A 13924-nucleotide genomic window follows, 5' to 3' on the forward strand; every position below is an offset into this window, starting at 1 on the left:
AAGACACTGGAGGAGGTGGGGGGGCAGAGAGTGGTTGGCTGCTGACGAGGGGAGACACTCGAGATGACTTGAGAAGGAGAAGAGGAAGACGACAACAGAGGAAGTGTTTGACAGAATACGAAAGCGGAGTTCAAAGTACAGCAGGAAACGTGGGTTCTTGTAAAAACCAGCGCCTTTCTCAGTTGAAGACAGAAAAAAAAAAAAGTACCCTAAAGAATTTGCATCGTCTGAAAGGATGTTTGATTCAACTTGCAGAGCAGATGTGACCTTAGTTGGCTTTCAGAGCAGTTTGTGCTCATGTCAACTTGATGAGAACTTGTGGGAAAAAGAAAATCTCTGAGAGTGACTCCACCGCTGAACCTACACAACTGACAGGATTGATGGATATAGTATGAATACGAATCTATAAAAACATAGATATTGATAGCAAATGCGTTATCAATTCATTGTTTAAGTCACTTTTCTAGCAGAAATAGCTGCTCCGACAGTGGGGAAAAACAGTGCGTAGAGTCGGCACATTTTTAAATCTAACTTAATGAATTAAAGGTTTATTTTGACTAAATTGTTGGAACAGTGGTAAGACGGTTTTGGTGAGTCTTATTTTGTTTCTGTCGTATTTGAGTGAAATGTATTTTACGATGCTCCGCTGCTCCAACACATCTCCCAGCTGAAATTACACACCTGCGCTGAAGGAAAAGCGACAAACTGAAAGTACCACACATGTTTTACCGGTGCCTAGTAGTAACATTACTACCAGGCGGCGCCTGCGACAGTTCAAACAAGGGGAAAATATATTTTTTAAGACAAGACGAAAAACTATACGATTTTTTATAATTTAATTACAAATAATCGATTTATCAAAATAATAATTGCAAGATTAATCAGTAATTAAAACTATCGTTCATTGCAGTTCTTATAACAACTGTCCATTTCACATCTTAGACCAATATATTGGCTATTTTCTCGCAATTCTTTCAATAATCACATTAAAGGGATATTTATTTAAAAATGTTTGTTTATGTTATGTGTTTATGTTAAAAAATAATATTTCCCTATAGAATTTAAACCTCTCAAATGTAGATAATGATATCAGCTAGGGGTGGGGGAAAAGAATAAATACAGCATCGCAATATTTTGCGTTGTAATATTGCGTCAATACATGGACGTCAAGTATTGATTTTTTATTATAAAAACTATAAACCCCTTAACAATCTTAACGACTCACAACTGAAATCATCTTATTAGATAAAACAGATGTTGACAAACTGCATAATTTGCAGTTGAAAAAGGTAATAAATCGCAACATCTCTTTTCGCAATACTCAGCTGATCGCAAAATGTTTAAAATCGCGGTAAGATTGTATCGTGATTTAAGTATCGTGATAATATCGCATCGTGGGGCCACTGGTGTCTCCCACCCGTGATATCAGCCTCAAATCAGTATGACAATCTACTAGTCCTCACTTCTCAGTTGCGGGAAATGTGGCATCCATAAATTCAAAACAGTAAAAACTGAATTCAATGATTATCTTCTATCCTAGATAGAGATGTTCCGATAACATTTTTTCCTTCCCTATACCAATTCCGATACCTGAACTTGCCGTATTTGCCGATACTGAGTACCGATCTGATACCAGCTTGATAAGAAAATACATAGTTATTATTATTATTATTATGTCACAAATTACCTGCAATCAGTTCTTCTTTGTTGCTCTAAAACAGTAGTTGCCAGTGGCAGCCATGATATATCCAGGGTGACAGCACAGTGAAGGCTAACCAATCCCGAATTTTGGGCAGCATTATCGGAAATGTTTCCGATACTGGTATTGGTATCGGAACAACTCTAATCCTAGAAGTGATTTGTCTCACTGTGTGTGAACTTAAGTTCCCAGAGACAACCAGTTGGGAAGAAGTTTGGGACAGACTGGAAAAAAAACAATGCAGGCAGTGAATGGTGATTGAAAAAGACACTGGAGAAAAAAAAAAGGCTCCCAGAGCCTGGAGACGCCGAGAAGAAGCCAAACATGAGCAGCCCCAAAATACTCTTATTCAGTCTTTCTTTAAACTTGGAGCCTCTCTTCAACTCTCTCAGCCAATCCCACACTGTCATACCACCACAAACACACACACACAGGACTAGAGAACAGATGAACAGTCACCAGCGAGGCAGATCAGTAGACGACACCCATTGAAAGTGAGCGAGAGCACAGAGAGAGAGGATGGATGACTCAAATGCAGCTGCCTGCCATGCTTTCCACACATCCTCATTACTCACTATTCAGTCATCTCGGGGCTCCGGGGGGGCCGCAGGCACTGAAACCCTGTTGTTCAGCCCTCGCTTCCCCACTCTGGGAGACTGAATGGCTGAGACACACGGCTCCACATTTTCTCCAGCAACAGGTTAGCTTATTTAGAGCCATTTATATCCCACAGACTTACAGTCAAATCGTCTCCCCCATGGCTAAAGACTAAGCTCTGATCTGTGGTCAGCCTTAAAAGCCCTCCTCAACAAAAAAGGCATTGTCCTAGAACTGCTGAATCACCTAACCACTCCATTTACCCCAACCGATTTGCATTTTCTTCCTTCTACCCCTTCCCTATTGTGTTTTACTTGCTCTGAAAATGTTTCACCCCTGCACTTTATCATTGGCATCAGACACACTCTGAGATGAGGCCAGTTTCTGCCCAGTGGTTGTTTCCTCTCTTTCACTTCCTCAATTTTGTATCAGAATATCTGAATTTACTGTAAACCAACAGGGTCAGAGGCAGCAAAATCGGAAATACGTGAGATGACTTCTGAGGAAGCACCACAGATGTCAAGAACTTTTAAACGCACTAAAATATCTCATTGACAGAAAGTTCAAACACATTTCAGTCCTTTAACATACCACCCTCCATGGTGTGCTCCATGCTGCAGTTTTAGTACAGCAGCACCCGTATATCAATGTCACAAGACACAGCCAGAGTGAGCTTGTTGGAGGGAGAGCTACAGGCTACAGGTGCTTAGTTTGGATGAACTTCAACACTGACATGCTGCTGTTGTTGAAGTATGAAAATAACTTGCATCACTGTTTCTCATGGTGATTATTTTTATCAGAGATGCACCGAAACAGATAGCGGTCCGATGCTGAATCAAAGAGCTGGATTGGATACTGGTGACAATGGGCCGATCTGTTATCGGATACCATTATTTTAATAAAGAACAATTCAGTACATTTATACCTATGTATTTATTTGTAATATTTACAAAGTTAGGAAAGCAATGTTTAAGTCAGGCCGGATGTTGCCTTACACATACACGAGAATGATCCAAGTCACTTCCACACAGTGAGGCATACAGCTTGTTAAATAAACACTGGTATCGGATTAGTATTGGCCGATATTCGAAGCCCAGGTATCTGGACAGAAAAAGTCGGAGCGGTGCATCCCTAATTTCTGTTAATGTTTTGTCTATAATACGTCAGAAAACAAAAAAGGCAACAAAATGATGTCTTCAGATTGCTTATTTTTTTGTGACCGTTCAAAACCCCGAAGATATTGAGTTTACTGTCACATATGACAGGGAAAAGCAGAAAAAACGTACATCTGAGAAGCTGGAACTGGGGAATGTTTGACGTTTTTGCTTGAAAAAGGGCAATAAACCGATTATACATTTTTGATAATATTTTCAATCAACGAGTCGGCCCGGTTTCACAAAGATAAAGAAACTCATCTGCTGCTCAAAGCTGTCTAGTTCTTGACTATCTTAAAGTGGGACTACTTTTTCACGAAGTCTGGGTAAAATAAGACTTTATCAATTTAAAAAAACATCACTGACCGATGAAACACATCAAACGACTTGAACTGAGATGCTGTAGCTCAGGATGATTTCCTTGGACAAACAAAACAACTAACAATGTCTTCACTGCTGTATATTTCCAAAAGGTAGCTACAGCCTCTAAAAGCTCTAAACTCTACAACATTGTTAGCCAACCACAAATTATGAGCTATACTTTTCTCTTTTTCACTGATTGTTACCATGGAGACATGGCTCTTAGTCCTGGGGCTAGCGTGACTAACTTTTTAGGCTTTAAATAAGTCTGTCTTTATTTTTGTGAAACTGTCTAAACTAATCTAAGAGCAACATACGGCTGTCCCGAATACCCTTTTTTTGGGCTTCAAAGCTTCGGTGAGAAATATTCGAAGCTTCTGGACAGTGCCGCTGCCACACTACTTTACACTCACGCACCTCTACACACAACAAACAGCAACATCGGTCTGAGAATAACTATTAATAGTTAATGTTGGATATGAATAATTAATGTTGTGGGATTATTCCTTATTTCATGGGATATTTTGGGATTTATACATTATTATTACATACTTGTATATAAAAACATAAAGATTGACTTAACCCTTCAGACCAGTCCAAAATGTATTAAATTCTCAAACTGTTAAACGTACAAATTTACAACACATACACTGGAACATTACACAAATATCCCTCAGCTCAACATAGCCCACTCTGCCATGTCCAAAGTACAGACTGGTAACAAGGCCAAATGACTCGGTGCATACTTAACATGCTGCAACCACTCGAAAGAGATGTCTAACCTGTTTTGTACTGAGACCATTTTGGAAAAGACAACAAACACCAACAGTTTGCACACTGTCCTCATTCCAGGAACAGCCTGCAACATACTCTGTGGCCGATTCAATGGCCTTGCTTCCAGCACAAACTGAGCTAGTTATGGTAGGCCGCCAGGAGCGTGGTTGTTTACTTGCTTTGGCAGGTCCACTCTAATTGGAAGTGATCCGCTGACCACATCTTGCTGAGATAACAGGGTGGGTCCTGCTATGCTAACTTATTCAACCACTTTGCCTCACACCGCTGGCCTCTTCAGATCTATGAACATTAATAAACGTAGAACAAGTTTGACATGTTTTAAAATCAAACACAATTCACTGTACCATCACAAAATGAGGACATTATTTTTGCTCTGCCTCTGTGCAGGAGAGGAGTGTTGGAAACAGGACCAAGTTAATGAGCACTATGAGGGTAGTTCCAGGAGACATCATTAAAAGCCAACACCAACACTGGTGATTGCTCAACACTAAAACTTTCGCCAATATTTAAAAGCAAAAATAAGAATTTTGTGTATAAACTAATGCTTCTCCCTTGATTAATTAAATTAGAAAAGACAATGATGTGAATAGGAAGCGAAACATTTAGGGCTGTCAGAGCTAACGGGATAATAATGCGTTAGCGCAAATTAATTTTAACGCCACTAATTTCTTTAACGCATTAACGCAACTTGCTCTGTTTTTAGGTTGTAGCGGGCTCAGTTTTAAAGCTAGGGTGAAGATGCTGACATCATATGAAACTAGAAAACCTAAGGAATCCATACTAGCTTGTCGCGAAAGAGGATAAATAACGCTCCAAACTTGTGCTACATTTTGGCAAGGAAAAACTGGCATGGACATTTTCAAAGGGGTCCCTTGACCTCTGATCTCAAGATATATGAATGAAAATGGGTTCTATGGGTACCCACGAGTCTCCCCTTTACAGACATGCCCACTTTATGATAATCACATGCAGTTTGGGGGCAAGTCATAGTCAAGTCAGCACACTGACAGCAGTTGCTGCCTGTTGGGCTGCAGTTTGCCATGTTATGATTTGAGAATATTTCTTTATACTAAATGCGGTACCTGTGAGGGTTTCTGGACAATATTTGTCATTGTTTTGTGTTGTTAATTGATTTCCAATAATAAATATATCCATACATTTGCATAAAACAAGCATATTTGCCCACTTTCATGTTGATAAGAGTATCAAATACTTGAAAAATCTCTCTATAGAGGTACATTTTGAATAGATAAAAAATAAGCAATTAATTTGTGATTAATCGCAATTAACTGTGTTAATCAATTGACAGCCCTAGAAAAATTGCATCAGCAGTTTAGAAGCAGAGAGGGAGAGTGTTAACAGCTCAGTTAGGGATAGACAAAAAACATGAGCCAGAGAGACAGAACAGACACATTAGAGGGAGACAGACAGACAGGAGGCAGGGCCAGTGGTCCAGTCCCAAAAACAGAGCTGGTGCAGACCCGTCGGCTCGGCTCAGCCCGGGGCATCCCACAATCACAGCCATTCAGGGCTCCTGGAATGTGTCCCCTGGAAGTTCAGGCAGGTCAGCTATCTGTGGAAAATAAGCTGCTCCCTTGTTTCCAGGCACTGCGGCAACCAAACTACAACCCCCAACACACACACACACGCCCCATCCCAAACTTGACTCTCCATCCCACCCTGTCCTCACTCCCTCCCCCTTTGTGTTAAACTGTCAAACTGCCAAGAGGTAAAATGGACGGAGGCGCTACAGTACAAGCACTGAAAACACACGTATTCAGACAATTTGCTGTTAAAACTCTGCTCATCTCCCCAACATTCAACACTAATGCTTGTCCAACTGAACAAACTCCAAGTGTTTCTTCACCAGTCAAACCATTGTTTTCCAAACTGCAGGAGCCACTACACTCACCCCAGTCGGAGCTGGGACGACTCACAATTTCCACCAAGTTGAACTCACACACACTTTGCAGCTGACCTTTTAGAAAAGCTTCCAATCAGATTGCAACGTTATGTGACATTCAATGTGTGTGCGGAGGAGAAATTAATCTCGTTGGTATTTGAGTTTCCACAACGGCACGGTGACATCATATAAATCGGCTATCAGACATGTCGAGGAGGTTTGTAAATTTGGCAGCTGGTTTACTTTCCTTTTGTCGGACCAAGTTCATCAGCTTGTTTGCTGATATGAGAGTCGGTCTTTTAATCTGGCGGAAACAAATTTAAAGGAACAGTGTGTAGGATCTGGTGGTGTAAAGCTTTGAGGTTGCAGATTACAACTTCTCCCGTGTGCCAAGCATGTAGGATCGTTACGGTGGACGGCGCAAAATCGCGAATGGTCCTCTAGAGCCAGTTGTTGTAAGAGTAGAGTGGTGAAGCAAGAGAGAGAGAAAGCGGCGGCGACGGCAGTGAGTAACGTTATCGACTCCGGCCCAAGTAGGAAAAGTTAACAGAGTTCGGTTTGTCTGTTCTGGGCTACTATAGAAACATGGCGGTGCAATATGGTGGACTCCGTGTAGAGGACCCGCTCCCTATGTAGATATAAACGGCTCATTCTAAGGTAATAAAAACACAACGATTCATATTTTCAGGTGATTATACACTAAAGAAAACATACTTATTAATATCATATTCCATTTCTGCCAATAGATCCCCCTAATTGTTGCACATTGGTCCTTCAAGTTTATAAAACCATGCTTGTGACTAGATGGTGGTAAGTTTGAATCCCCACACTGACTAGAAACAATAACCTTCACCCACGCCCTTGTATTTCATACTCTTCAATAGCCAACAACAGACTGTGGCTGAACTGGGTTGCTCTCAAGTGTGAATAAGTATATATGCGCAAAGGTGAGACAGTAATGTTTAAAAAGCCTGCAGGGGCAATCCTACTTATAGTCATTCAAACTATCTTCTCATCACATATGCAAAATATTCACTTCCTTCAACAATACTACAATTTTTAGCCCTGGAAAAAAAGTCGAACAGTTTTCCGGTAAGACTGGAACAGCCTCAAGAAAAACAGCAACCAACAGTGTGAGGCTGTTGTGTGAGGGAGGGTAAAGTGTGTGCAGGCCTCTAGCACACAGGGCTGCACAGGGGTATTCTTATAAATTAAGCCAGGAAAAGGTAAATATTTGGGATGTACACAATTCATCAATGATATATTGTTCATTCACATAATCAGTTAGATTCCAGCTCCATTATTGTGCTCCTCTCCTGGGTAAAATGTAATGATATACAGTAAATTCTATACCAGAACCTGCTTCAGACAGCATTTGTCTTCACTGTACAATTAAATTATCGCTGTTCTTCAGCTTCAGAAATATAATCTATGGATGAATAATTGACATTCCTAATTGAGACAATACAAGGTGATTGGAGGGTGGGCTGTCCTGGGAGAAGTAATTGAGTTAAAGGCCAAGTGCTCCCATCGAAGGAAACCGATTTGTCCCGGGGCGGCTTCATCACTGTATTTGGCAGAGATGCAGAGATGCTAACCATTCCAAGCTGAGGGGAAATTATTCTATTCTCACGTCTCTCCACACCCACAATGCTTTGTTCCACTATTGTGATGGACTCTAACTCAAAACAGAACCAAACAATGAAACTTGGAGCAGATTCCTCGACGAGGCTGAGCTTTTTCACAGAACAATACGAGTTTGAAAATCTGTGTCCATGTGTTCCATGAAATATGTTTTTTTTTTTGGTCCTCGCTGAGATTTACAAGAAAGTTATAAGTTAACAAGGCATTTTAATTATAACTGATGATAGTTAAATTTATGCCTATGACTGCCAACATCTTTGGGCCCCACAACCTCACTCAATACTGCACCAGTTTTGAGGTTAACCAAAATATATATATGTTTGTGCATGGATGCAGCATCAAGAATCTATATAGAAAAGCAACAAAACAGTTCACTATTCTCATTATTTAGGCAAAGAGTATACGAGATACAGGGGCTTATCCAGTCTTAATATAAAACTTTTCATATCTACTTTGCATTATAGATTAAATGACCATTAAAGGTTTTGTTAAAACTAGGGCTGTCAAAGTTACATGCAGTTTGGGGGCAAGTCATAGTCAAGTCAGCACAGTGACACACTGACAGCTGTTGTTACCTGTTACCTGATTTTAGCATATTTTTCTATCTAAATGCAGTACCTGTGAGGGTTTCTGGACAATATTTGTCATTGTTTTGTGTTGTTAACTATTCTAATCGATTGACAGCCCTAGTTAAAACTAAATAAAGGGTCAACAACTTATGTACATGTCTGTGATGTCTCTGGTTCACTGTCCCCTATGTTAATGTCCAACGTGGTCGGTTTACCAAGCATGCTGATGTGTTGAACAAACATTTGGTGCAAAGTGATCAACCAGCAAAACCCTCAGGAAAGTTTTAGCAATATTCAGTCTGGTGTCAACTCGAATTGCACCCATACTGTTTATGTTAATTTGCTGAAAATTGGTAACAACGTGTGGCTGAGGCACCAGAGGCTATGCAGCAATTTAGTTGCAAATTGGACAACACCTGGGGGAAAAAAATTGTTTTGAAATTATGGAAATTAGCTCCAAAACATGTATACAGACTAACCAACTGGACTGAGGATGTCATGTGGGAATTAAATCTGATTTAAAAAGGCGCAACATTTTACACTTTAATTATATCAGCCATATGTCGGACCCTATTTCACAAAGCTTTAATTTATGCGTGCAGTTTCAAGTCTCTACAATTTACAATCTTGTGGGAAAATGAGGAAGTGTGTAGAGAAGAAGAAGATGGAGCTTAAACCTAACAGGTCAGCAACAAGTCAACACTTTGTTAAGCTGATGTGTCAACATGGACATGGACAGGCCTAACAGGGACTCGTCTGAGAGCCAGAGCACAAGGCAGACGTCGTCCTGCTGATTCAGTCTGGCCATGTCATCACTGCCACAGACGCAGGTGGATTACGTGCCTGCTATCGTTGCCACAGGTGTGTGTGTGTGTGTGTGTGTGCGCCCGTCTGTCTGTCTGTCCTCTCCATGCCCCTGACACGTCCTGTCCTGTCCTGCTGCCAGCATCACCATAGCTACACAGACAGCCACTGATGTCACTCCTCTCTCACACACACGGGAATGACTAGGAAACGGGCACTGGCTGTCCCTCTCATGAAATCAGTGACAACACACAATGTTTCGGCCCTCAGCCCATAATCAACCGATATGTGAATGCTGCTGGGATAAAGTCTCTCGATAAACAATGATTAGCTTCAGGAATATCTAGACTATGAGCGATAAAAATCAACCTCCTAAAGCACACACACACAAAAACAAACGCCTCCTCCTCTGGTTGCACCATTCATAAGAAGCCCTGAAGAGCAGAACCGAGTACACTGATAAACAGTGAGGTATAAATAAAATAAATACACAACATACTATGCGTGTGTGTGTGTGTGTGTGTGTGCGCTCCAGATCTCATCTAGGTCATTCTTGGCTCAAACATCCCCTCTCAAACTCTGCTTGCTTGTAATGGCAAAGAGTGGCAACACTTCAGGTCAAGCTGTGCGAAGGCCATCCAACAGACCCTAAAAATAGCTACAGTGTGTACATGTAGTAGAAGAGTACTGTAGGCAAGTGAAGAGTCTGTATTTACAAGGTATAAAGTTGGGAGGCTGGGATCGTTGCCCAGGGCCAATATGCTAACCGTCTCTCCTAGACAGACAGGAGAATAAAAACAGACCGCCTACGTTTGGGGAGTTATTCCCTTCTCGGCTACAAAACACAGCTACTGCATGTGTTGTAACTTATGCAAGTGCTTGTTAATGCCCCCTGAACCCAATCAGCCTGTATGGTTGAATGGAGGCTTGAGGGAGGGGGGCTGTGGGTGTGTAAAAGAGGTAAGTTACTATCCAACATTTTGTGGGTTGCCTATTAATGACAAAGACAGAATATTTCTCCTGTCTCTGCCAGTTTACATTGGCTCACTACCCCTCTAACCCAGAACTGAGAAATGTGTTTTGTTTCGCTGTTCCTTAAGTACAAACACTTATAGTGTGCCTAATTTTGGCACTGGTGAAGGGAGAGGCGTTCTCCACAGTGTGGCGTATGACCACAATGCATCAGAATGCAACAAGAATGTTTAATATGAGGGCAAACTTCCAGATACACACTTTCTTCCTCCAACAATTGATCAGTGCTGCTCCAGGTATCTTTTTTTGCTCAGGCAAACTGATATCAATGCTATAACATTGCTTGATTTCCCACAGTTGAACAAAAAAAAGCAGTAAACAACATTTATGGACTCATTTCACATAGGCCTTCATATGTATTATACCCTCTTACCTATCCTCATCCACATCCATGGTGATATGGATGCCAAACAGGCTGTTGACAGAAGGAGTGGGCAGGTGGAGGCCATCGCCGATGAAAGGCTTCACACCATCTTTCCCGGGCACCACAAGGGCACTGGGCTGAGGTAGGGCATCAGACTTCTGCCTGCCATCTTCTGCCTGGTTGCTGAAGACGAAGGGAAGGCCTATTGTTGCTCCTCCGTGGGCTCCTTGGGGCTTGACAAGTCCTCCTGTGCCAGGCAGTGCCTGACTTGGCACTCCCGGAGGGGTATTGGTGGTACTGGGCACTGTGGCAGATGCGTTCTGGACGCCGCTGTGGGAGGTGGTGGTGGTGAGGGAAGGTGCAGGGGCAAAGCTTAAATCTCCTGAAGGCTGAGTCTGGTTAACATGCTGATGTTGGCCACTTCCTGGAAGGATGGGTGCCATGGCTGATGTGTTGCCCACTTGCAGCAGGAGGCTCTGGGCTGAGGCTGCCTCTCCGCCCAGCCCCTGGGCTCCTGGACCAGCAGGGGTGATTAGAGGCGATGGTACCTGGCTAGTTGGAGGCCCCACAGGGAGGGCAGACATGGGAAGGTTCTGAGTGCTTGAGACAAAGTGCTGCTGGCGATAGTCCGGCTGGCCAGCTGAGAGGCCAGTAGGATGAGTAGAATAGGCAAACTGCTGGGCCTGCGTGGCAGGAGGCATAATGGGAGACTTCTGATGCATGGCACTGTGGTGCACACCATTGAGGCTGTTAGAGAGGAAGGTCTGGGGCGCAACAGGCTGCACATTGACCTGAGCCTGATGTTGCTGTGATGCTGTAGTTGTATACCCTGTGGGCTGGAAGGCACTTGCCCCACTCCCTATGTGAGGAGCCAAGCTGTAGCCTTGCTGCAGAGGCTCTGAAGGGTGAGGGTGGGCAGGGTGCGCAATGGAGTAGCCACTGTCCGCAGTGGTCTCCAAAGCCTGTGCAGAAAAAGCACTGCTAGTGACCACAGAGTTACCGGTGGCCCCTAGACCACTGTCCCTGTCTATACTGTGATCGAGGGTCACAGCCGGCTTTATGCTGTCCACAGTTCGATTAACATTTGAATCTGAGTCTCTCTCATAGAACTCAGTGCATGTCCACCTGCCCCGTCTGAAGGGCTCTCCAGTGCCATGGTCAAGTTTAATGACCCTGAAGCGGGAAATACAGCTGGTGTTCACAGGAGCTGTGTGAGCCACAGCAGGGGCTGGATGGGTGACTGGCTGATGGGTGGCTGAGCTTGGAACAAAAGGTTGAGTTGTAGCTGGTACAGGCACACTTCCTCCTACATTATGTGGGGTGACACGACCAGTGCCTGTACTCTTATAAGAGAGACCCCCGTTGACAGGACCTGTGGTGGGCTCCTGAGGCTCTCCCACGTTGTTTAAGGTCTCCTCTGATGAACTCCTCTCACACACCCCGAGATCTGCCCGAGACACGTCAAATATCTCCGACGACACGTCCTCTGTGCGGGACTCGTCCGGGTCGTCCAGGCTCTCGGTGTCGTCCGTGATGCTGCTGGCCGCCACCTGAGCCTGCGTTACACTCGTGATCTGGAAACAACTCTTCTTCTTCGCAGGCATTTTCGACATGTTGACTGCCTCAAAGTCTGTCTGCTCCCACAGATGAAAACAAAGTGCTGTGGACTAATATGTCTAGTAATTTCACAGCTGAGGGATATGACACAGACACGTACCGTCACAGGGCATTTCCATACCTCTTCCTCCTCCTCTTAGTCGGAGAAAAGTGTCACAACCCTGGAGCCAGAGTCTGAGAAACTCCCCAAACCTCCCTGCGGTGTCTGGTCACAGAAACACGGGGTGACTGCTGCTCCTCCTCCGGCCTCTCTCTCTCTCTGACACCCCGGTCCTGGTCCGGCCTTTCCTTGTGTGTCCCGGCAGCGGAGTTGCAACCAGGCCCTTGTCAAAGTTCTTGTTGAGCAGCTGCCACCGGTACTTTAGTCTCCGGTCTTCTTCTTCTCTCTCACCGACTAGCTTCAGTTAGCTGCTGTTAGCTCGTTCTCTCTTCCTCAGCACCAGCATGTGCGACATCATGATGTAAACAAGTCCACTGGCTTTACCAAAAAGAAGAGAGTATATAATCCAGCAGGTGGACAGAGAGAAAACGTGTCAAAGTGGGTGAAGTTGTGTCCTCTCGCCGTGTGGACAGCTCACTGTTTGGCAGCTGCTCCTCTACTAGCAGCTAGCTGACAGATAACCACTCTACCTCAGTGAGCTAACTGCTGCTAGCTGCTAACACAACCACTCCACAAGATGGCAAGAGCGCAGTGCATCCTGGGTAGTGAGGTCAAACTAGTTTTCTCTGTTATCTAAAGAAATATATATTTAAAATTCAACAACACCATAGATTGTTATTTTGTGTACTGCTTTTGAAGAGTTGTTGGGGCTGTTTATAATTTTAAAATAGCTAAAATAGTTTTGCGAGGCTAAAAAAAAATCTCTGTCGCCGTCGTCACTTCCGGTTCATGTCCCAACCGGAAGAAGCAGAAAATAGTTTTTGAAGAAGAGGAAGAAGAAGAAAATTAATTTACAAACATTAAAGGTTCCATATGATGCTCATTTACAGGTTCATGCTTGTATTTTGGGTTTCTACTAGAACATGTTTACATGTTTTAATGTTCAAAAAACACATTATTTTTCTCATACTGTGTGTCTGAATATACCTGTATTTACCCTCTATCTGAAACGCTCCGTTTTAGCGCATTTCAACGAAATGGCAACAGAATTGCGTTGCTTGGCAACAGCTTTGGTCCATGTTTACATCCTGTCAGCTGATGTCATTCACATACACTGCAACAGGAAATAAACTGATTTATGATTAGTAGATTTGTGACATCACAAATGGACAGAAATCCTAACGGCTTGTTTCAAACGCACAATTTCTGAATACAGGCTGTGTGTATTTCTCCGTATATTAAGCCCTTTGATACTTTCACAGTATTTATATATCACTTAAACCTGC

At 43.1% G+C, this 13924-nt stretch overlaps 1 protein-coding gene across 2 annotated transcripts in view; it reads right to left on the minus strand.

Moving 5' to 3' along the window:
- Positions 1-13257, minus strand: part of tsc22d2 (TSC22 domain family 2) — a 41856-nt gene extending 28599 nt beyond the window's left edge. The window contains exon 1 of one of the 2 annotated variants that reach the window (XM_037769427.1): positions 10931-13257. In XM_037769427.1, coding sequence (XP_037625355.1) covers positions 10931-12534 — 1604 coding nt within the window. In that variant the 5' untranslated portion in view covers positions 12535-13257. The remainder of the gene's footprint in view (positions 1-10930) is intronic. The other variant, XM_037769428.1, reaches the window with a different exon arrangement.
- Positions 13258-13924: the final 667 nt, after the last annotated feature.

Source organism: Sebastes umbrosus, chromosome 5, assembly GCF_015220745.1.
Source record: "Sebastes umbrosus isolate fSebUmb1 chromosome 5, fSebUmb1.pri, whole genome shotgun sequence".
In the NCBI taxonomy this organism is placed as follows: Eukaryota; Metazoa; Chordata; class Actinopteri; order Perciformes; family Sebastidae; genus Sebastes; species Sebastes umbrosus.